General features: G+C 47.7%; 4 protein-coding genes across 6 annotated transcripts in view; 3 read left to right on the top strand and 1 right to left on the bottom strand.

The window, feature by feature from the left end:
• NLK (nemo like kinase) overlaps nt 1–2,418 on the top strand; it is a 43,828-nt gene extending 41,410 nt beyond the window's left edge. For all 3 annotated transcript variants that reach the window (XM_062615650.1, XM_062615651.1, XM_062615649.1), the window contains 2 exons: nt 154–247; nt 716–2,418. In XM_062615650.1, coding sequence (XP_062471634.1) covers nt 154–247; nt 716–770 — 149 coding nt within the window. In that variant the 3' untranslated portion in view covers nt 771–2,418. The remainder of the gene's footprint in view (nt 1–153; nt 248–715) is intronic.
• Nucleotides 2,419–3,081: 663 nt separating this feature from the next.
• On the top strand, nt 3,082–6,450 carry TMEM97 (transmembrane protein 97). The gene is made up of 3 exons (XM_062615647.1): nt 3,082–3,243; nt 3,978–4,122; nt 4,635–6,450. The coding sequence occupies exons 1-3, from the start codon at nt 3,121–3,123 to the stop codon at nt 4,883–4,885; spliced, it is 519 nt and encodes a 172-aa protein (XP_062471631.1). The 5' UTR covers nt 3,082–3,120; the 3' UTR covers nt 4,886–6,450.
• On the bottom strand, nt 6,168–7,741 carry IFT20 (intraflagellar transport 20). The gene is made up of 4 exons (XM_062615648.1): nt 7,572–7,741; nt 7,288–7,373; nt 6,913–7,016; nt 6,168–6,502 (listed from the first exon to the last, which is right to left on the bottom strand). Exons 1-4 carry the CDS (start codon nt 7,696–7,698, stop codon nt 6,421–6,423), a joined length of 399 nt encoding a protein of 132 aa, XP_062471632.1. The 5' UTR covers nt 7,699–7,741; the 3' UTR covers nt 6,168–6,420.
• Nucleotides 7,742–7,757: 16 nt separating this feature from the next.
• Nucleotides 7,758–21,161, top strand: TNFAIP1 (TNF alpha induced protein 1). The gene is made up of 7 exons (XM_062615645.1): nt 7,758–7,897; nt 10,160–10,500; nt 12,007–12,176; nt 13,295–13,384; nt 13,489–13,541; nt 15,464–15,659; nt 15,880–21,161. Exons 2-7 carry the CDS (start codon nt 10,284–10,286, stop codon nt 16,096–16,098), a joined length of 945 nt encoding a protein of 314 aa, XP_062471629.1. The 5' UTR covers nt 7,758–7,897; nt 10,160–10,283; the 3' UTR covers nt 16,099–21,161.

The raw sequence follows: 21,161 nt of genomic DNA, 5'->3' as shown, positions 1-21,161 counted from the left end.
GCATTGGATTCGATGCCGGGAAGCTGGAACTCCCTGCTCCCTCTGGAAGTGTACTTGCAGTGGAGGAAGCTGCGTTTCCCTCCAGCCTACACTGCATTTCACTGGAGCAAAGTGTTAATTCTGTGGTGTTTTGTGCTCTTCCCCTACGTACAGAAATAATTCATCAGTTCATTCTGGAACAGCAGAAAGGAAACAGAGTGCCTCTCTGCATCAACCCTCAGTCTGCTGCTTTTAAGAGCTTTATTAGGTAACTGTATGTACTCACATCTGATATTAATTCACATTTATTAGTAGTACAGAATTCACACATCCCATATGCTGTATGTTTTAAGTTTCTAAGAGTAAGGAAAGGCCCAGAGATAACTTTTTTGGGGGAAAAACCACCTTTGTGTGATTACGTTTTAGGATATCTCGATGAATTCTTCTAGAATTTAAGTGAAATGTGCCAAGGTTTCAGGTAATATTTTTGTGTAAAGCACAGAATTCAGGCTGAAAGTGAGAACTGGGGGGGGTGATTGCAGAACTGCACTGTAAAACCAGTAAGGGGCAGGCCCGATGGGTGGAGAACCCCCAAGCCCGTCAGTAGATGTGGTGCAGGACCGGTTGTTACCGGTGGCTCTGGGGTGTTTGGGTTGGGTTTGGGGCTGCAGCATTAACTGTGGTGTCCTTGAGCTCTGGCAAGTGAGCACTGACTGTCTGTGTCGCTGCGTTGCAGTTCCACGGTTGCTCAGCCATCCGAGATGCCGCCATCTCCATTGGTCTGGGAGTGAAGTGGAAGAGAATAAACTACTGAAGATGTAATGTAGCTTTCCACTGGAGCCTGGGATTTGCAATTCTGGAGGTTAATCATGCTTGTACTGTAATTTTACTAATGAAGTTTTAAATTAACAACCACTACTTGTACAATATGAATGATATTTAGAGCCGTACTAGACTTTTAATCTTGTAAAGTGGTTGTGCTTTTAGAAGAGAATATTTCCCCCAGAGCTGCACGTGTTTGATGAATTGTGGTGCAGCTGCGGTGGCTCAGCTCGGAACAAACGGAATCGAACCAAATTTGGGGAGGGTTTGTCTTTTGTTTTCCTTTCTGTTTTCTATTGCAGTGAGTCTGTACAAACACCTTTTGATATTGAGCCATTCCTGAGGATTTTGGGTTTTCTAAAACTAAGGAATACAGAAAACTTGACTGCGACCAATCATGAAGTCACGTCGGGCGATGGCACGTCCCCGACCGAGCCCTATAAATAGCTTCTCACTAGAGCTGTGATGGTGATGTGTGCTGTTCTAAAACCAGATGTTGTGAGTAGAGAGAATGAGTTTGTGACTAGGAGAGACTAAACTTCTGTTTCCTCACCCAGTATAAATATATATATATATTTAATCTATTTTTATTAGAAGGTTTTCTGCTCTTTCTTACATGAAACCCCCCAGCATGCATCTCTGTGTGTAAATAATGCCATTGATGGGCTGATTTGGGCGCTCCCCGGCATCGTTGCTGTATAGAGAGGAACTAGCTTGCACATTTTAGGTCTGTGAAACTTTGTGAGAACCTTTTCCTGCACTGGAGAGTTGAGGAAAAAAAAAAAAAAAAAGGAAAAAAAAAAAAGGAAAAAAATGGAAAAAAAAAAAAAAGCCCATGGGGAATTCTGTGACTTGGTGTTCGTGGCTTTAGGCAGAGCTGTGCAAGTCTTGAGATGTCACCGTAGGACCTGACTTTGGTTACCGTTTGGCTCATTGTTTTTCTGTTGGAACACTGAATTCTGTGCATATGTATATATGTGAACACAACTGAAGGCCTCTACCTCCTGGAGTGTACAACTTGCTTTGTTTACCTCCACATGAGTTTTGTTTTTTTAAGTTCAGCGTGGAGACTCGAAACTTGAATGTCCCAACTTTTGTATTTAAACCGAGACAGGAAAAACCCGCGCCTGTTTTTCACCCGTACCAAGGGATCCGCAAGGGTGGTCTGAGCCTGGGAGCAGCGGTCTGGAGGGAACGCGTGTGTTTGTTACGGACAATTAACTGTTAAAGTTATTGTAAGTTATCTGTATTTAGCAGAGTATTTTCAACACGAGTGATCTGAGCTGCAACTGGAGACTGTCAGTAAGTTATGTTTGGAAGTTTTAACTTCAATGAAGTAATTATTTGCTGTGAAAGAGAGGAATAAGGTGGGATAACGGAACAAAGATGGGGCGATGTCTTTGTTTCTGTACGAGGCTCCTGAGAATAAAACCAACTGAAGCATTTCAGTTCACTTGAATGAGAACCGTGTGTAATTCCAGAGCCCAGGGCGACACTGGTGTGACAGGTAAAATCTCAGAGGTTGGTCAGTTAATGTGGCACACTTGCTGGTCACTTTGTAAAGTGTAGATTTGAAGTACAGTGGTGAAAACATTAAATGTGACATTTGAAACCGGAGTGGTGGTATCTTCATTTCCTGCCCGAGCCCGCCGCATTTAACAGTGAATTGTTCTGGCTGAGAGGATGCAAGTAAAAAGGCTTTGTAACTGCTGCTTTGGGCATGGTTTTGATTTTTACACACACACACACACACACACACACAGACACGCATCTATACACATACATGCACACAGGTCTGTATCCATCCACACACACACAGGCACATGGCACTGTGTGCCTGAAGTTGTTTGCACACAGACACAGGCCCCGGTTGTGGAGCGGTCTCCGGCCTCAGCCGCACCCTCACCCCAGTTGTGCCCGTCCTGCGGGAGCCGAACCGGATCCGCTGTGGAGCAGAAGCTGCTGAATGAACCCCGTGTCCGGATGCTCCCGGTGTCACCGCCGGACACAACCGGGTTCATCGGGGAGGGCGCGAAGGTCCCGGTCCCCCTCCAGCACCGCGTGTGCGCGCTGGGGCCGGTACCGGAGGGGGCCCCGTTAAGGCGGTGGCTGCGGGGCGGACCCGCTCCGGGCCCTCCTCATGCGGGGCTTCCGCAGCCGTTAACGGGGCAGCCCCGGCGGCGGGGGGGCGTGGCTCCGGCGGCAGGGGGGGCGTGGCTCCGGCGGCAGGGGGGCGTGGCTCCGGCGGCAGGGGGGCGTGGTCCCGGCGGCAGGGGGGGCGTGGCCCCGGCGGCAGGGGGCGTGGCCGGTGCGGCGGCGATGGCGGCGGCGGCGCCGCGCTGGCGGGAGCGGCTGTTCGCGCTGTTCTTCCTGTCGCACGTGCCGCTGACCGCGCTCATCGATGCGCAGCCGCTGCTGCCCGCGGGGCTGCTCCCGCAGGCCGTGAGTGGGGACGGGACGGGACGGGTGGAGGGGGCCGTGGCTCCGGCGGCGGCTCCGCAGCATCCGGTGTGTGCGGGCACCGCGGGGGGAGGAAACGCTGGAACGGAGCCGCATTTAACGCACTGGGTCCGTGCGGTCTCCGGGGGGGGGTTCTGCTTGAGCCCCCCCACCTCGCCCCGTGCACGGCCCGGCCCGGTGGCCGTGGCACGCCCGCAGGTCGGGAAGCGCTCCCCGGGCCTTGGGTTTGGTCCTGCTCCCGCCCAGGCCTCAGCCCCGCTCGTGCTCCCACCGAAACGTGGGACCGCAGCGGGGGGTGGATACCGGCGGTTTGCGGGGGTCGGAACAGGGTGGCCATGAACACCAGAGCGTCAGTCAGAACGGAGGTGGGTGGAAAACGGCGCTTGGCATCAGGGGGAGCGCGGCCAGAACCTCTGCGAGCTTTGCAAGGAGGGAATTCGGGGCGTGCCGTTAGAATTGCCTGTGGAATTCCTCCACTTACAGCACCCGTTTGTCATTAATAGTTAACCAGCAGATCTCAATACATATCTCTGTGTGCAAAGTCCAGTGTAAAACCCTGCTGGAATTTACCTTTCTCTCATGGAAACACTCAGCCAGGTGCTTGCCTTGAGCTGTCCCTGCATTTTCCCCCAGTGATGCTCCAGCAGACCAGGGTCACTGTTCTGCTGCCGTTGATGTTCAGTGCGCTAACGTGTTGCTCTGTTCTCTCTCTGAAGCTGACGGAGCTGCTGCAGTGGTACGCAACCACCTTCAGGGACCCCCTGATGCTCCAGCCCCCGGAGTGGTTCAAGGCATTTATCTGTTGTGAAGCTTTCCTGCAGCTGCCCTTCTTCCCCATCGCAGCCTACGCCTTCCTAAAAGGTTGGTGTAAAGCAAGCATACAAGCACATCCTGAGCGGTGCTGCCACGCAGCCAGGGTTCTGTGCGGCAGGGGTGGAGGTGTGGGTAAGCAATGGCAGGGGTGTGCCAGTGGAGCGCTGCCGTGTTCTCAAGGCAAGTTCCATCTGAGACAACAGAACAGAACAAGGGCTGTTGCAGAGGCCATCACTACAGGCCTGGTCAGCTGCAGTCATTTACATGGGACCAGCACCATGGTTTGACACCTGGTGTGCTCCCGAAGGAGATAAGTTCCAGGTACTCATTGTGCTACTTGAAACGTTTGCGATCACACCACTGCTCTGTATGTCGTTGTTACTGGTGACCATGTTAACCATGTTGGTACTGCTACTTAACAATTTTTCTGCTACCTATTTACTGTATCTTGTGCCTTACCCTGTCAGAGCTAGAGCAGTTAGTGTTCAGGTAGTTTACAAGCTGCTGAATCCTCCTTGCTTCAGAGCACTTAAATACGCTTCCTTTTTGCTGCCCTGCAGGGAGCTGCAGGTGGATAAGGACTCCGGCCATTATCTACTCCACGCACGTGGCTACCACTCTGGTGGCCATCCTTGCGCACATCCTGTTCCACGACTTCTCGGGGCCGGAGCAGCTGGGACCTCGGACGCAGCGTGAGCGCCTCGTGCTGCTCTCCGTGTACGTGCCCTACTTGCTGATACCGCTGCTGCTTCTTTACACCATGCTCTACAACCCCCACTACAACCACGTGGAGAAGCGGAAACGGAAGTAGCCCGCTCTGCGGGTCGTACGTCCAACGCTGACGCAGAGCCTGTGCTGACGTGGTCCTCTGGGACAAACGCTGTGCCATGGGGGTGGCTGCAGCAGCCGTTCCCAGCGCACCAGCTCCCACAGGGAAGAACGGGCTCGGTGTGAGCTGAGCCCCGCGGCTGCAGCGCATGCAGGGGAAGGCGATTCCCACCTCTCCCTGTCCCATCGTGCCCTCTGCAACGGGAAACCGGACTTCAATCACCTGATGTGTAACTGCGTGGTGGGGGGATGCTGCCGCTGATCCCTGTTCCCAAGAGGACTGCCAGGAAACCACTTCAGTCAGAAACGTGTCTTCCAAGAGCTGGTTACACACAGATCCCCAGAGCGATGCTCCCAACACATTCCACATCCTACAGTCGCTCTGAGCTTCCTCTCCCCTTCCTTTAAAATCCCACCTTCCTCTGCTCTGCTTCAGTTTTGATTGTCAGTTAATTTGCTCAGTGATAATATAATGTGCCCAAACTTGGATTTACTAATGCCTGAAGTGACCTTTGTTGGACACTGAGGCATAATTCCTGGGGGATTCTCAAGTACGTCAGGGATTGTGAACAAGGGTTTGCAATTTCTCTCTCCATAAAATCACTTCTCATGTGGAAATAAATAAACACATTAAACTGCATTTAGTTTTCTTCAGGGAATGACTAAAAGGAACTTAATGACCATGAGGCAGTGTAGAGAGTTCCCACAGTAAATGTGTGCATAAGGTACAGTGAAGAGAACCTACCACTGACAGAAACCCAGGGGTGGTGGGCTTGGTTGTGGGGTTTTTAAGTTCTCAATTTGAGCTGCAAGAATCAAACTTGAGGAGTTTCATCAGTCTGGGGCTCCATCACTTCCACCACCCACAGAATTCAACTCTAGTGGTACTACCGGTATGGATGTACCTTGGGCATAGCTTAAAGTTCTTAATTCAGCTGATTTCCTGCTGTTTGTGTGTGTGTGTAATCGATCCATTCCAGTAACTGTAAACTTCCTGGGTTTTCCTAACTCCATGAAAAAATAATCTGGCCAATACGTGTTCCTGCAGAAGTTCCTGCTGCTTGCGTGCTGTGTCTTAACAGACAAGACAAATACCACATGTGACAACCACTGTGACTGTCCAGGGAGCTGTAAACCCTGAAGCTCAAGGCTAACCTTCTGCAGAAGGCCCTAATTCTGGGGTCTCCAGAAAGTCTGAAAACAATCATTTATTTCCCCAATTTCTTTCAAAGAGCTGCATAGTCCCAAAAGGCAGAGACGTGACATAGCAACAGCAGTATCAATTCAACTGTAATTTGGATTAGAAGTAGACTGTACAAAACTTATAAAATCAAAGGACACAACAGTCTTCACCCTGTTAGAAAGGCCTCCTTATTGCCACTCGTAGTGTAAGTCACTCTGAATTCAAACACTTCCATTGGTACGAACAAGCTCTTCAGTCATACACAGTGAAAAATTGCATATTTTGAAGTTCTCAAGATTCTGGAATGGTCAAGTTTGGTTTTACCTTAAAATCCTCTATTTCTGGAAAATGAATTGGTCAATGAATTCGTTCTGGTCAGCTTCAATTTTACACAGAGTCTCGTACTCTACCTGGTACCTGAAAGATAAAGCAGGTGGTCAGCAGCTCCCGTGCTGGGTCAGGACACTGCTCCTGGGCTGCAGGGAAGGGACTTGGGCTCCAGAGTCCTCCGCAGAGCAGCAGCTGCGTGAGCTGGACCCACGGTTCTGCAGTGCCTCCGTGTGCTGGACAAGTCAGAGCTCACTGGCTTCCCCAGCTGCCCCATCTGCTGCTGCCCCTCGGTTTAGCCAGTCATCAGAGATGGGCCCTAAGTGAGCCCTTGGCTGGTGGCTCCACGTTGTCCACACGTGCTCAGTGCAGGAGGGCACACCTTTGCTGAGCAGATGGGCTGTGTGGACGAGCTGAGGCAGTGCCCAGCAGCCACGCACAGAGGGGAGATAGACTTCCCAAACTCTGCAGTGCCCCAGAGTACCCAACAAGTAACTCACCTCTGCAGCTGCATCTTCTTCTCAGCTATTAAAGCCTGAAGTTGCTGCTCCTGAGCTTCCCTCTGCTTTGCCATAGACTTCAGCAGGTTCCGCGCACCGATGGCCTGTCAGGAGAGGACAGTGCTGTAGTTGTAGCGGGATTTGTTGATGTGTTTAACCCCTCTCACTGCTGACAGGTTGGGATTCAAGTGTTTCAGCCACACCAATAGTAAAGGAGGGTGACACCACAACACTGATGTACAGACAGAAACAGGAGCAGTGGGACTGTTAAACACAGGAGTCTGGGTGTACGTGTACAAGCCCTCCAGACTTCAGTATCACAGAAAGGCCTGCTGGACACTGATGATGCTGTGAAGTGTGATCAACTGCACATACCTTCATCTTCTCGCTTTCTGCAGCTTTTGCCAGCTGATCCACAAGCTCAATCAAGCTCCCCACTATCTTCTGGAATTCAGCTATTTCTGCAAAGAAGAGTGCACGGTGAAGCACCATCCACAACACCGCCGCGGCAGGCGAACGCGTTCACCACCCGCTGCAGTCCTTAGCTCAGCTCTATTCCTGGCGCTCCCGCACACGGGTACGCGCTCGGGTTTGTGGCAGTGGCTGCCAAAGGGGAAGAGCGGAGCAAAGCGCCGGCGCCCGGCCCCGCTGGCACTCACTGTCCAGGAAGGCCCCGCACTCCTCGCGGAGCTGCGCCGTCTGCTGCGCCGCCTCGGGCTCCAGGACCCGCAGCTTGTTCAGCTCATCGAAGTGCAGCCCCGCCGCGCCCAGCGCCGCCTGCGCCATGGCCCGGCCCGGCCCGGCCCGGCCACCGCCCGCTGCCACGGCCACGGCCGCGGGGCGCGCTGGGAGCCGTAGTCCGGTGGCGCCGGCGGCGCGGGGCAGGCCGGGAGCCGCGGAGCGCTTCCGGGTCGCCGGTTCCCAGCGGGGCGGGGAGGAAATGAGCTCAGGCGGCGGCCGCGGGGCTGCGGGCGGCCGCGGGCGGGTGAGCGGGGGCGCGCTGCGGGCAGGGCCGGGGAGCGGGCCCCGGGGGAGCCGGAGCCCTCCCCGCTGTGCGCTGCCGTCCGCCGGTGGGTGAGGCCCGTGCAGGCCCGGCTCGGCTCGGCTCGGCGGGGCCGGGGTAGGAGGCCGGCGCGGGGAGCGGGGCGCTGGTCCCCCCGGTAGGACCGTCCCTTGCGCGGGGAGCTCTCGGCAGGGCCCGGTGCCTGAGCTGTCTCCGAGGCCCCCTCCCGCTCCCACAGCGGGCAGGAAGGAGCGTGGAGACCCCCTGGAGTGCTGATGGATGGGGTGGGTAAAGGCTCCACCAGGCTGTTGTTTGCAGGGAAGGCCTGCTGGGTAACGAGCGCGGGAGAGGGACAGCACCGAGCCCTACCTGGACGGGCGGTGCGGGGAGTTCTGCGCCCGTTCGGTTGGGCTGGAGGAGCAGGTGAATCCTGAAGCGGCGGAACGGGCTGAAGGCCTGGCTGTAGTGAGTACGAGCAGACGGGTCGCTGTTGAAGTAGGAGAGCTCTGTGCGTGGTCCTGTCTCATTGCAGAATCAGTCTGGCCGTCCTCGCAAACACTCTTCTGAAACAGGGATGACTGAGGGTTAAAGCAGGGCAGGACACTGATGGCAAACGTGAGGTTAAGAGCCCTATTTTTACCACGGTTCTTAACTACAAGACAAGATGTAGTTGTTTCTGGCATCGATTTAGCCATAACAGGTCGTAGTAAGCACCTATGAGTGGTTGGAAGGAACTGTGTCACTTGCAGAATGTGGGCCATTCTGAGGGATTTCGCTGTACACCCCTCAGCTGCTTTATCTGAGGAATGAACTTCACTGTGACCCTCACACGTTCTTGGGGCTTCCCTGGTCGGTCCCATGTGCAGTGCCCCAGCACTTCGGTTTGCTTAGGGGATGCTCAGCGTGGGCATGGTGGTGGGAGAAGCTTGGTCCTGCCTGGTTGTGGCCTCAAGCTGGAGCTTGTCATGGTGGAAAGCAAGTGTGGGAGCCCCAGTTAAAGCGTTTGTGGACAAATGGAGCTCTTTGGCACTAGAATTCTTAGAATTGGTTTGTGACTGATGATCTGCACAGTGTCTGTGTTGCTTGTTATTTAATAGCTGTTGTAGCATTTGCTTAATTAGAATGAGTTAAGAATAGCAGAATAACGTTGTGTTTTAGGTGTTGTTCCAAGTTCAGTAGTTATTCAGATCTCTGGCAATTTTAAGATACCATCTGTAGCTGCCACGTAATTTGCTGTGCAGACGGATGGATGTGGGCTTTTTCTCTGTTGAAAGCTGAGGTGGGGTGAGAAGGAAGAGGCTGTGGGATGAATAGCAGTATAATTAGCAGGTTATTTATTTATAAAGGTTACTCATGAGCCATAGGCACAGGATGGAGAGGGGAGGAGGTATTTGTAGTCTGAAAGTTTTAAAACAACGACAACAAAACCCCAAGAGCTAAATGCTTTTGAGAGCATAATTGTTAGAAGAAAGATGGGTGAGAAGCTTGTGTTTGTACTTCTCCAGTTACAGAACTTTGGATCTGGCCTGTTAGAGTTTCTTTCTTTGTCTGTTTCTATTTTGAGCTTATTGCCAATGGGAAGATAAAGCACAGTGAGACTGGGGAGAGGAGGCAGCAGTGAGTGGCTCGATGGGTTTTTAATGGAGACAAACGTTCCACTTGAGTGGATGTTCTTGGCAGGGGGAGTGTGTTAATTTTTGGTTATTTTTTTTAAATAATTGACTCTTGGCATTCCAGGATGAAGGAAGAAAAGTTTTGAATGAAAAGAGTTGCCAGGAAGTAGGATGTTATGGTCCAGCATTGCAGTGTGGAGGCATCTGAAAAGACACTTGTCAGTGCCTCCAGTTGAAGAGCAAACCCCCAAGCCCCACAGGTGCAAACACCCACCCTGCTGAAGGGAGGGCAGAGAGCTCTCCCCTGGTGTTCCAGCTCTGCACAAAGGGTTGTGTTCTGGGAAGCTGAGAGGGAGACAGGTTCCGGCCCCTCTTTGAGCTCAGACCGTAGTGTTGTGTGGGGTTTGAAGGGGAAATAACAGGAAGCCTGGAAAAGTTGAGTGTGCCTCAAAGCAGGAAGGCAACTGTAACGTGACTGCATTCATTGCTGTGTGAGCTGACAGAGCTAAATCCTGGTTTGTCAGTGTGCGCAGATGTGTCCTTGGGAATCTGCTGAAAGTGTCTCTTCGTGGGTTTGTTGTAAACAGACATTCCAGGCTCCTGTCCTGACCTCATGCCTTCCTGTTTCAAGGGCCCCATGGTTGTGACAGCTTTTCCCTTGCTGTCCTCGTCTGGTGACTCGTGACCCGTCACCAATCACGGCGGAGTCTATCAAGCCCACGCTCTGCAGGGTCGTCATCTACCTCCAGAAGGAGATGTCGGGGGACACGTGTCTGACCACCACCCTCTGCCCGGCCGCGGGGCCCAAGCCCAAAACCTGCAGCTTCAAAGGGGGCAGCCTTGGCAACAAGTACGTGCGCCTCAATGTTGGGGGCTCTTTGTATTACACCACGGTGCAAGTCCTGACCAGGCACGACACGATGCTGAAGGCCATGTTCAGCGGCAGAATGGAAGTGCTCACGGACAAGGAAGGTGAGGAAATGTCTTTTGTTGTTGAGAATTTTGTAACAACAGTTTTGTAACTGGGGTTTGCTGGTGGTCTTTAAAATACCTCAAGACTACGCTCGGTTAAGGATGTAGGAGAAGAGATATTCCAAAAATAACTTGGAACATTAGGCAGCCAGTTCCCATTGGTGCTGTCAATCCTCTGTGCTTTATAGAAATGTGCTCTTTTGTTACTAAAATTAACTAGCAGAAGGACTGGTTCTTTCCTGTGCTCACAGCTGGTGTGCAGATCCTTCGTGTTGTTCTGAACAGACAGTCTGTAGGTTGTCATTTCTGTCGTGTCATGTAGTGGCATCATTGGAAATGTGCGTGTGGGGAGGGATGCTCAGTTTTCATCTTCCAATCTCGGCATAACCGTGCTTGCGATGTTGAAAACTCTTTTTTTTCCCTCCTCCCAGGAGCATGTGCCACTTGTGGTGATGCTGTGACGGTGTTTCGCTGTCACTCAAGCAGTACGTCACCTCCTGCAGGGCACTCGATATTGATTGGCTTTATAAAAATCCACTTTACACTACAGAGAGTAGAACAAGAAGGATGATCAATATCAGCAATGGCTACAAGTGCTTTCATTTTCCTTTCTTTCATAGTCCAGGGCAAAATGACACCTTAGGAATGGGGTTTGTGTCACTGTGGAGGGGAGGCTGGGAGGGGCTGGCAATTATTTAACCTCTTGGTGTTCCTGAAAACTCAGATGCAAAAGCTCTTTTGCCTGCCCAGATGACATCAGTTTAAACTTGATGCACAGCAGTGTGTTTACTCAGGCTGAAACAACTCCTTGTGGTTTTGCATATCACACAAACCCAGTTCCCCTTGACTGGGTCTTGTTCAGTGTTAGTACAGCTAACCGCATTTAGCCCAGCAGCTCTGTGTAGGAGCCCCAGCCTGAATGGAAAACAACTGACAATGGAAAACAGTCTGACAGCTACAGCTGCAGACCCAGCAGTCGTTGGCATACTTTTCTACGTCATTTTCTGTTCCTAGGTCCTAAAATAACACTCTGCTGCTGTCTCCTGCATTATGGAAGAACACTTGGCACTGTATTAAGCCTTCTGCTGATGCGCATCCTACATGGCCATTGTTTGCTGTCGAGTCAGACATCCTGTTTCCTAGTGAACATGACTTCAGGGGTGTTTTACAATTGTGAGAGCTGTCTGCCTCCTGTTTCCTGCCTGCATCCCTTCTCTGCTCCCTCCTGATCTGCCTCTGTCCTGTTCTTGGCTCCTGTTTGGAGACCAGAACAGCTTTCTCCCCGTACTGGGTTTTCTGGGCCAGTCTGCCTTTTAGCATCTTTGGAACACTTTCTGTTCTATAACCAACTTCAGTTTGCTCGCAGTCAGTAGATTTCCCTGAAGGAAATGGGAAGAGTACCATGTGGTGTTTAAGGAAGCAGCAGGCTTATTTAACCTCTCCCAGCAGCTTTTCCTTGCGCCCTAGAGTTGAGGCTGTTGAAATGATATGATGGTTATTTTTCAGGCTGGATCCTTATAGACCGTTGCGGGAAGCACTTTGGAACAATTTTAAACTATCTCCGGGATGACACGATTGCACTTCCAAAACACAGGCAGGAGATCAAAGAGCTGATGGCAGAAGCCAAATATTATCTCATTCAGGGCTTAGTGGACATGTGCCAAGCAGCCCTGCAGGTAAGTAGAAGTAGCCTGCAAAGTTTTTCATGGATGTTTTGCATGTAAAATTGACATAAGACAACTCGAGAGAGCATTTCATGGTCTTAGAGATAGCATCAAGTCTTAGAGGTACAGAACAGCCTGGAGGAAAATGAGACGGCAGTCAGGTGAGTTGTGAGAGCGAATCCAGGATGTTTAGCAAAGCCAGGGTTGTCCTTGCTCTGGGTGCACGCCTGGGGTTCGGAGATGCTTTGAGTAAGAGACACTGAGTGCTTTAAGGACATCTCCTTGTGTCAGTTTTGTGAATAGTAATCCTGTAGTAGCTTTATTCATTTTAGAAGTCTTTGCATTCAGCTGATTGAAATCTGCTTGTTCTGCCAACTTTTGAATAAGGTTAGCCCAGATGCAATATGTAGAACTTATTAAGATTGTGAAAGGGATGCTTCTTGCAGGACAAAACTTAGTAATTAATAAATGCCTCACATACTGGGTTCAACATACTTGTATCCACTGAAAAAAACACAAAGCCACACTGAAAATTCTCCTTCTGGATTGGAATTGAAAACCTTTCTTCTAAAAACAGAATGTTCTAAGGCCTTCCAATTAGCTATCGAGCTGTCCTTAATTTGCTACATGAGGAATCTGGAGTCACAGACTGCCACATGCTCTCGATTGTTGCTTTTATATCAGAAGGAGCTGAAGTCCATTTGGTGACATGCTGTTCTTGCCAAATGCTCAGTTCATAGTGGCTGATGCTGTTACATGCAGCAGTGCTTAGAGTTGATAGAAACTAGTGCAAACCCTTTCTATCCTTGCTTTCAAAAAGGGTGGAATAATAAAACCACTGAAACCAAATACAACTTGAGCTCAGAGTCCTTTGCTGTAGCTAAGGACATCCACCTGCATCCCAATAGTTCCATTCCGGCTGCCTTCTGGGGCTGAGCAACCCCCCTGCAGTATTCATGGGTGCAGATCAAGGTAACGCTGTGTGGTTGCTGTAGCAACATGGAGCTTGTCCTTTGCATCACACGGTTTGGAACGTGGCTGGAGGGGTTGGAGGAGACAGGAGCAGTGCTTGGCTTTAGCATTTATCTCCCTTGAGTTTGTTTACTCTCTCTTTTCTTTCTTTAAAACAGGACAAGAAAGACTTGTATGAACCTGTCTGTAGCATCCCCATTATCACATCTCCAAAGGAAGAAGAGAGACTGATAGAATCATCAATGAAAGTAACTGCTTTTCCACAACTACCCAGTGAGAAACTGATTTTTTGCTAAATGTCTTCAGACACAGACCTTAACCTTTTCTGCTTTTTCCCTTTCTTTCCCAACAGCCTGTTGTTAAGCTGCTTTATAATAGAAGCAACAATAAATACTCCTACACCAGGTATGTCAGGCTTTTTTCCCACTGGAATGGGGAAGTTTCCCTTTGACTATGGGAGTGGAGGAGGATGTGGGATGACCTAACTTGGGGTTTTTTGCTTACAACATTGCTCTTCTATGGATTTGAGTGCAGTTAGCTCAGAGTGATGTGTATCTGAATGGCGTGTGAACACAGCAGGCAGTATCCATTGAAGTTCAGTGTACAGTTCAGTTGTGTAAGAAACATGAACAGAGACAAGGGACAAGAGATAAGAACAACGGTTATTAATGTTGGCTGAAACTAGGTATAACTTCAGTAATGCAAAACAAACCAGTAACCAGAGCATCCCTACCTCATCAGCTTAGCTTGATTTTTTGAGTCTGCAGGTACCTCTGCCAGCAGTCTTTGACCTACAGATGTTTTTAGTGCTCCAGTGCCTCTATATGAATTAATTTTTTGGTTACAAAGGGAAGTACCTCTTCTGCTCAGGAGCAACCCAGATAGGGCCAGGGCAAGAATTTACTGGCTTTCCTTCTATATAAAGAAACATTATATGTTTAGTTTTATGCTGTAAATATCATGATCCCTTTGTTAAGATGCTACCAGAATGCCTTTGGGTTTTCCCTAGCCAGTCATTGAGGAGATGTGAGTAATCCTTTATGCTGTGCACAGTCCTCATTTTCAGCCTTTTCCATCCGAGATGCAATCTTGGAAGTTTTTTTCTCTAGACAAACAGTGTCTGGCTGTCAAGAGAGATGGATTCTAACAATCATGGTATTTCAGGTAGTGGGGAAATGCTACCTGCGGGAGTGCTGAAGAGCAGCAGCCTGGTTTCAGCAGGCTGCATTCTGTATCTGCCTTATCGGATTCCTCCCTGTGTTACCCTTTAGCTTACAGCTGTGATGCTAAAGCAGCACAGAAGAGCACATTATTCACCCTGGTCTGGAAATGAAAACGTACCAGTAAGGAGAAAAACAGAATCCTAGGTACCAGGAGGTGCTGGTATCTCAGCTAGCTGGAGGGTTCTAACTATACCTTGCACATGAATCTGCATGCCTTGCTGGTGTTTGAATGAGGCATCCTTACTTAAAATTCCACGCTGGCTGCTAGCAAGCAAAGATTTTTTCCTTCTGTTCTTCCTAATTAACAGTATAACAGGAGCTTTCTCAGTTGTGTTGTCAGTGTGGTCTAATAAGATAAATGGATAAAGTTTTCCACATTCTTTTCCCAGCTCTGCCTCTTTATAGAGATTGGAACTTCCCATTGGCTGAATCCCAGATTGCTTTATTGAATGATTCTTGGGAGCTGAAGGCTTTGGTTGCACATCATTCTTTTTGGATTTACCTCTGAACAGAAATACTTCTCAGACTAAATATTTTATGGCCCAGTTGGATAATCTCGTTAGCAGTGTCTTGATGCACAAGTATTTCATTGCCTGCCTGGGCTACTTGCAAATGTCAAGATACTCATGAAGTAAGATCTCGTGTCTCTGGGTGAATTTTTGGCAGCACGGTGTGAACCTGGAGCTTCTGGGTCCAAAGACCTTGCTTTCAGCTGGCCTTCTAACACGTATTAGCTCTTTGGATTTTTCCTGTTATGAAGCTAAAGGGAACTGAAGTGAACATGTCATTTAGTGGTTTTGAGCATCAGTCGAGAGACAGTTATAGCGCGTTGATGTAATGATTTGGGAGATTGTGCTGTCGTTGTTAATTACATAACTTGACCTCTAAAGGCTGGTGTGTTTGCTCATGGGCATCAGAGCATCTTATTTGTATCTGAAATTGGCTATTACCCTCTCTTTTCTTGGCAGCATATGGCAATGAGTCACTACTTATTTGTAGTCTTCAGTTAGATCAATGCTTAAAGCTGTGGTGGAACTGGCATATAAATTCTGTAGAGATGGCCAACTGAAAAACCCCCATGTTCCTTCTGTTGTTGTGTTTCAGTAACTCAGATGACAACTTGCTGAAGAACATAGAACTGTTTGACAAACTCTCGCTCCGATTCAACGGCCGAGTGCTTTTCATTAAGGATGTTATAGGGGATGAAATCTGCTGCTGGTCTTTCTATGGGCAGGGTCGGAAACTTGCTGAAGTCTGTTGTACCTCTATAGTGTATGCTACAGAGAAGAAGCAAACCAAGGTAATGGAGTTTTCCCACCTGCCCCTTATGGTTTAAAGAAAATCAGGTTGATGATACATCACAGAAATATGTAGGTTTTGTATAACTAAAGCCAAATTGCTAGAGGCAAGCAATATCACTCAGTAGAAAAGCTTTGATACTCCCTCTCCTGCATGTTTGCTGTGTTTCAGCCATGTAATCCTGCATGTATCAGGAAAAGGATGTGCGTTCTTTTCTGTAGGTTGAGTTCCCCGAGGCAAGAATTTATGAGGAAACACTAAATGTCTTACTGTATGAAACCCCACGCGTTCCTGACAACTCCCTGCTGGAAGCAACCAGCAGGAGCCGCAGCCAGGCATCTCACAGTGAGGATGATGAGGGGTTTGAACTTCGTGACCGAGTGCGCCGAATCCACGTGAAGAGATACAGCACCTACGATGACCGTCAGCTTGGCCACTAGCACGTCCTTCAAGGAGAAGGGGGTTGGTGTCAAGGCTCATGTTGATATTCTTTGAGGGAGATCAGGAAGTAGGGAGGGATTGGTTCGATTCTGTGGATTCATCTTCATTTGGCTTCTTGGCTCCATAGAGAAGCAAATGGGCATTTGTGCACACAAAGCAACACTAAAAGCCAAAGGGCTTTCAGAGACGATGTTTGTTTTGCACCATGTGCTTTAAATGCAGACTGGTCCCTTTTCATGCCACACGAGGAATGGAATTCAGGATGCTGATTCTGACAGTTTGTGGTTGCTCTTTGATGTCTAAAGACTTTGCCAGGTTTCTTACTTCCTTGAGAAGTCCTGCTCTTCCCGAATGAGGTGGTGGGATTTGAAAAGCTTTTCCCAGATACCTGCCCTTTTTTAGGGCTTTGTATAATGGAACTTTGAAGTTTTTAAATTGAAATACTGAAGAGGGGGCAGAGAGAACTTGAACATGGCTACTCTTAGTAAACACTGTCTGATAACCCCCCAGAAGAAATGGTTAGCTACCCTGTATTCAGGTGCACTGCACTTGTGATTCTTCCACCTCCTGTCCCAGTACACATTCAAAGGTTTGTGTTGCAACAAAGCTTATCTCTAAAAGTCATTAATTCTGAGGCAAGCTCTTCCAACGAGGTAAGACTCAAGTCATGAGAAAACCTCCCCTAGTGGAAGATCTGTAATGAGTTGTCTTGGGAGATGGAGAAAGGGGTTTGGGGAAGGAAGAAACCTTTTCAAGTAAGAAAACATTAGGAAGAAATCGTGGCAGGGTTGCTGTTCTTGAGGCCTGTGATAGTGTAATCCTGTTCATATAAACAATGGCAGTCTGGGAATTAGTTTTACATTAGTTTCTTCCTGTGGCTCAGAAGTGCTATTTGATGTGAAATTTCTCAAGCAGCAGGGGAAAAATTGCAGTGACTGGGGAAGTACAGACTACCCAGTGTTCTGTAAGGCTAGATGATGTTCACATAGGGAAGAGTGAATTGTTTTGTGCTCTGAATCCCTTCTCGAGCATAGAAGTTGAAATGGAAAGAGAAGAACAGTCATAAAGATCTTGTTCTATCATGAAACTGCAAGAGGCTTTGGGCACAGGAGAGGGGTAGCTTGTACTGAATTTTAAACTGAAATAATCACTTCTGAGTGCTTGGCTGGGTGCTTATTGTAAAGGGCCTTTCAGAAGGTTGGAGTCAAGGCAGCTCTGCACACTGGCTCTCTGGAAACAGTTTCGAGTTTAGTATGAAAGGTCCTTACTGTATTTTTAGATGTTTGTGTGTATCTACGTTGCAGATTCCAGCATTACCACTGCTCTAAACAGTGATCACTTGATGGCTGCTCACTGGCAGCTCTGCGCCTGTGGCAGCAGTGGATCATGCTCCACAACTGCTTTGCTGTTCTCATGTTGTACATGAACATGGAAGCTTCAGATTCCATGATGATTGGTCTGGAACTGTTTTGGCCAGTGCCAAATTTATGTATAAGTTTTAAAGCAAATTAGTGCAAAAGCCTGACAAGAAAATAATCCCAAATGAATACAGTGAAGTCACAAGTAGAATTAAGATGGTAGATGGTTTGGTTGTAATAGAAGCAGTGGAAGGAACATAAAAATGCTTTCCACTCATTTAGGTTTTTGAAACTGAAACTGTTGAGGCTTGATAAGAAAACAGTAATGGCTGCAAGCTGTCAGGATTTCACTGCCCAGCCAGGCCTCTGCTTGTGTCAGGAATTCCCTTAATTCTCCCCACATTCAGAAGGCAGCATGGCCCCGGTGTTGCACCTGCCTTTTTGTGAAAGGCCTCTTTAATAACCTCTTTTCTTTTTATATTTCTTCTGTAAGCTGTTTTCCAGCTGTTTTTTCTATTGTGCCACTGAAAATACAGCTGCTGAGATGAGTTGTGACAAAGATCTTGGTGGTTTTTTTTTTCTTTAATTCTGTTAGAGTGTGATGTGGATAGTTTAATTTTTTTCCCTCCACTGATACTATTTAAATTACGCTGTGGTGGGTGCTTTGAAGCTCCCAGCAGAGCCTGTAGTGGTGGGGTCTTTGTCTGCACTTAATAGCATCCATTTGGTCTATTGTACTTTTTTGCATCTTCTAGCAGGTAAGTGCCTCCATGTGTGGCACTTCTGTGTCTTGGCAAATGATTCAGACTATTTTTTGTTGTTACTATCATAGTGAGTGTTACCAGAGTGAGTGATGATGCTAGCCTAGCAAAACTGTGTTTAAAAGAAGCCATCAACAGAAAAATGGCATCTTTGCCTTTCTTTTCTGTGGGTAGTACAGGTATGGGAAGGAGCATATGAAAGAGAATTGAGTATCTGACCCACATGCTAGTCCAGAGGGTTTCATTCTGTGGTCAGATTCTGTGCTCCCAGGTTTCATTCATGAAATGGATTCAAATTGTGAATTATTACTCTCTAAGAAGCAGAGAAAAGCATGTGTTTTGGTTTATTTAGGTTTTTTTTTCCCTGTCTCCCATAGCCAACAAGTAGTATTAATTTCAGATTTGAATTTAGATGAAATTAATCTTGGAAACAAGCTGTTTTGAGAACCATCTGGATTGTGAGAATCTTCTGAAAAGCGCAAAATAACTTCTTGGTATTTGTGGAATATCAGAACTGTAAGCGGTTAGGAATGTTCTTTAAATATGTACAGGTTGTCTCTTCATTTCACCTTCTTCTCTCATCCCCATTCATTCTCCCTTCTCTACCCCCAGTTAGTACTGACCACAAAGCATCTGCTTTTAGATTAAGATACAACTAGAACTGGAATTATATTAAAGAGTGCTTGGCCAGTGTGGACAGAACGCTGTCAGTCTGTCAGCTTTACCCAGAGTAGAAAACTAATTGCATAAGCATCTATTCAAAAGACATTTCAAAACCATGGTCTTGATGTTCTTTGTCCTGGTAAGATTTTCAGGATGTGGCAGAGATCCCAGTTAAATACCTGTGGCTGGGTTTGACTGGCAGTGCTGTGGTTCCCTCCACTGGTGGACAGACAGGAACAGGAGGACAGCAGGAAATCCTCTGTGGAGATGTGCTATTCAGACGTGCACCAGGTTGAAATGATGTAGTGTTAGAGAGATCCCCTCCCTTGGTGGGCTGCTGTTTTTTGGTAAAATTTGGAATTCCTGGAGTTTTTTCTTACCTGAATGCTTACAGAATTGGATCATTTACATGAAATCTCAGTAAATGAAATGCAGATGTAGCTGCAGCTGTCACACAGTTCATGGGTTGAACACTTCTCTAGTACAGGTGATAGGGCACTATTTTCTCTGGAGTCCTGCTCCAGTACAGGGTGTTAACTGAATGTCCTTTCCACTAAAATCATGGCATGAAGATTTTTACAGTCTCTGTGCTACCAGGTTCTGATAATTTCAAATACCTTAGTTTTGAGGTGACACATGCTGTGTATTCTAATCCTAATTGTGCTTTCCTTAATTGAAGACTATAAATTGTTTTGGCAAGAACATTCTAGAACATAATTGTACAACCTGGTATAACAGAGAAAAAGCGGCACTGAAAAGGATGGTGCAGTTTTGAAATGCAGCATTCACTCATTTGTAGTAAGCTGTCTACCTTTGGAGAGGGCAGCCAGCTGTGCTTCCTAGGAGTATTCTCTGCTGGCTTTATATATCTCAAATTATGATCCCTATTAGGACAACAGAGTTCTAATTATAGGCATTTGTCTACAAGGTAAGAGAATTGTAATGGATTCCTCCATAGACCATCATGCTGGGTGTGTTTACTGATGTGTCTGTGAATTTGTAGCCTCCTTTAGGAGGAACAAATGCCTTTTTGCTTCATTTGTAATGGATGAATTCTAACCACATCAGCTTGCATTCGTTAGCTGCTGGAGCTCTTTCTGAAACCTTACTGTCCTTTTCACTCCCAAATTTAAGTGAACTTTTGCACAGTCAGATGTTAGATTGAGAGGAGGAATGGACGCCATTAACTGCCATCTGTACACCAGTACTGTAATGAGGGGTTGCATGTTTCTGTAATGGGGTCCTCACATACTGCAAAGCAGCCTGAGTCCTTCACGGGAGAAGGAGACGTGGTGCCTTGAGTGAGTGTGTGATGTTAAACAGCTTCTCAGTACCAGTGTTAATTAGGCAATAATGTCAGAAGAGAGAGCTCTGCAGGGGAGCAGCCTCCAACTGCTCCGTAAATGCCAAGACAAAGCTAAATGTTTAACCTTCACCTTGACATTTAGATTTTGGAGCAGGAGACGTTTATCCTATGGTAATGTCCCATTCCACTGGCTTTTTATCTCTTGCACTTCTTGGTTAAAATATAAAATAAGTGACGGAGACTGGGAGGGCATAGGGGGGACTGGTACTATGGAGCTATTGAAAAGCTGCATTCTACTTGGCACAAAGCTTATTGGGGTTTTGCTCAGAGTTTCTTTTTCTCAAGGTTTTTTGATTTTCAGACATAATTCATTCTAGGAAATAGCGATGAAGTATTCCTTAACTGAATGTGTCTGGCCCAGCAGTCCCTATCTTATGCAATTAGATTATATCCTCTGACAATCCTTGGCATTGAACCTTTACAGCCAGATTTCACACCATCCATTCTGCTAGGAGAGCTGAGGTTTTATTAAGCCATGAGTGGGCATGAGTCCTGTTTCCAGCCTTGCCACTAACACAGTGACGTACAGCAAGCCAGGTTTTCTGTAGGTGCATTATTTTTCCTCATCTGTAATAAAATGGTGGTAAGACCCTCCCCTACCTCAGAGGGACATTGAAGCTTCATTTGTTTAATAATAGTGCAGGTCTTTGGATTTCTATAATAGATCCAGAGGATAGTAAATATGATTTCTGATCTTGTTTAAACTGACATTCTGGGATCAAGCAGTTTTCTTATAGCATCAGGCTTGGTTTTATTTGTATGTCTAACTTTTAAGGGTCACCCTTATGGATAAAATAATTAGTTAATGCAGTAACCATATTAGCTCTTGATTAAAATGTTTTTTCTTTTATCAGTGCATTAAATGGAAATGGAACACTAATTTTTAATAAAGTGTTATATTTTGTCTTCTGTCA

The sequence above is a fragment of the Pezoporus occidentalis genome, unplaced genomic scaffold, assembly GCF_034315485.1.
Source record: "Pezoporus occidentalis ecotype Australia unplaced genomic scaffold, CSIRO_AGI_Poc_V1 ctg183, whole genome shotgun sequence".
In the NCBI taxonomy this organism is placed as follows: Eukaryota; Metazoa; Chordata; class Aves; order Psittaciformes; family Psittacidae; genus Pezoporus; species Pezoporus occidentalis.
Note: the sequence above shows the minus strand (reverse complement) of the source record. Positions and strands in the feature narration are given on the sequence as shown.

Coding starts and splice junctions, on each gene's coding strand:
- IFT20 (XM_062615648.1), bottom strand. CDS start 7,698: ATGGCGCAGGCGGCGCTGGGCGCGGCGGGGCTGCACTTCGATGAGCTG. Junction 7,017..7,287: donor CAGAAAGCGAGAAGATGAAG/GTATGTGCAGTT, acceptor CTCTCCTGACAG/GCCATCGGTGCGCGGAACCT. Junction 6,503..6,912: donor AAGAAGATGCAGCTGCAGAG/GTGAGTTACTTG, acceptor TTTATCTTTCAG/GTACCAGGTAGAGTACGAGA.
- TNFAIP1 (XM_062615645.1), top strand. CDS start 10,284: ATGTCGGGGGACACGTGTCTGACCACCACCCTCTGCCCGGCCGCGGGG. Junction 10,501..12,006: donor AGTGCTCACGGACAAGGAAG/GTGAGGAAATGT, acceptor GTTATTTTTCAG/GCTGGATCCTTATAGACCGT. Junction 12,177..13,294: donor TGTGCCAAGCAGCCCTGCAG/GTAAGTAGAAGT, acceptor TCTTTAAAACAG/GACAAGAAAGACTTGTATGA.
- TMEM97 (XM_062615647.1), top strand. CDS start 3,121: ATGGCGGCGGCGGCGCCGCGCTGGCGGGAGCGGCTGTTCGCGCTGTTC. Junction 3,244..3,977: donor CGGGGCTGCTCCCGCAGGCC/GTGAGTGGGGAC, acceptor CTCTCTCTGAAG/CTGACGGAGCTGCTGCAGTG. Junction 4,123..4,634: donor AGCCTACGCCTTCCTAAAAG/GTTGGTGTAAAG, acceptor GCTGCCCTGCAG/GGAGCTGCAGGTGGATAAGG.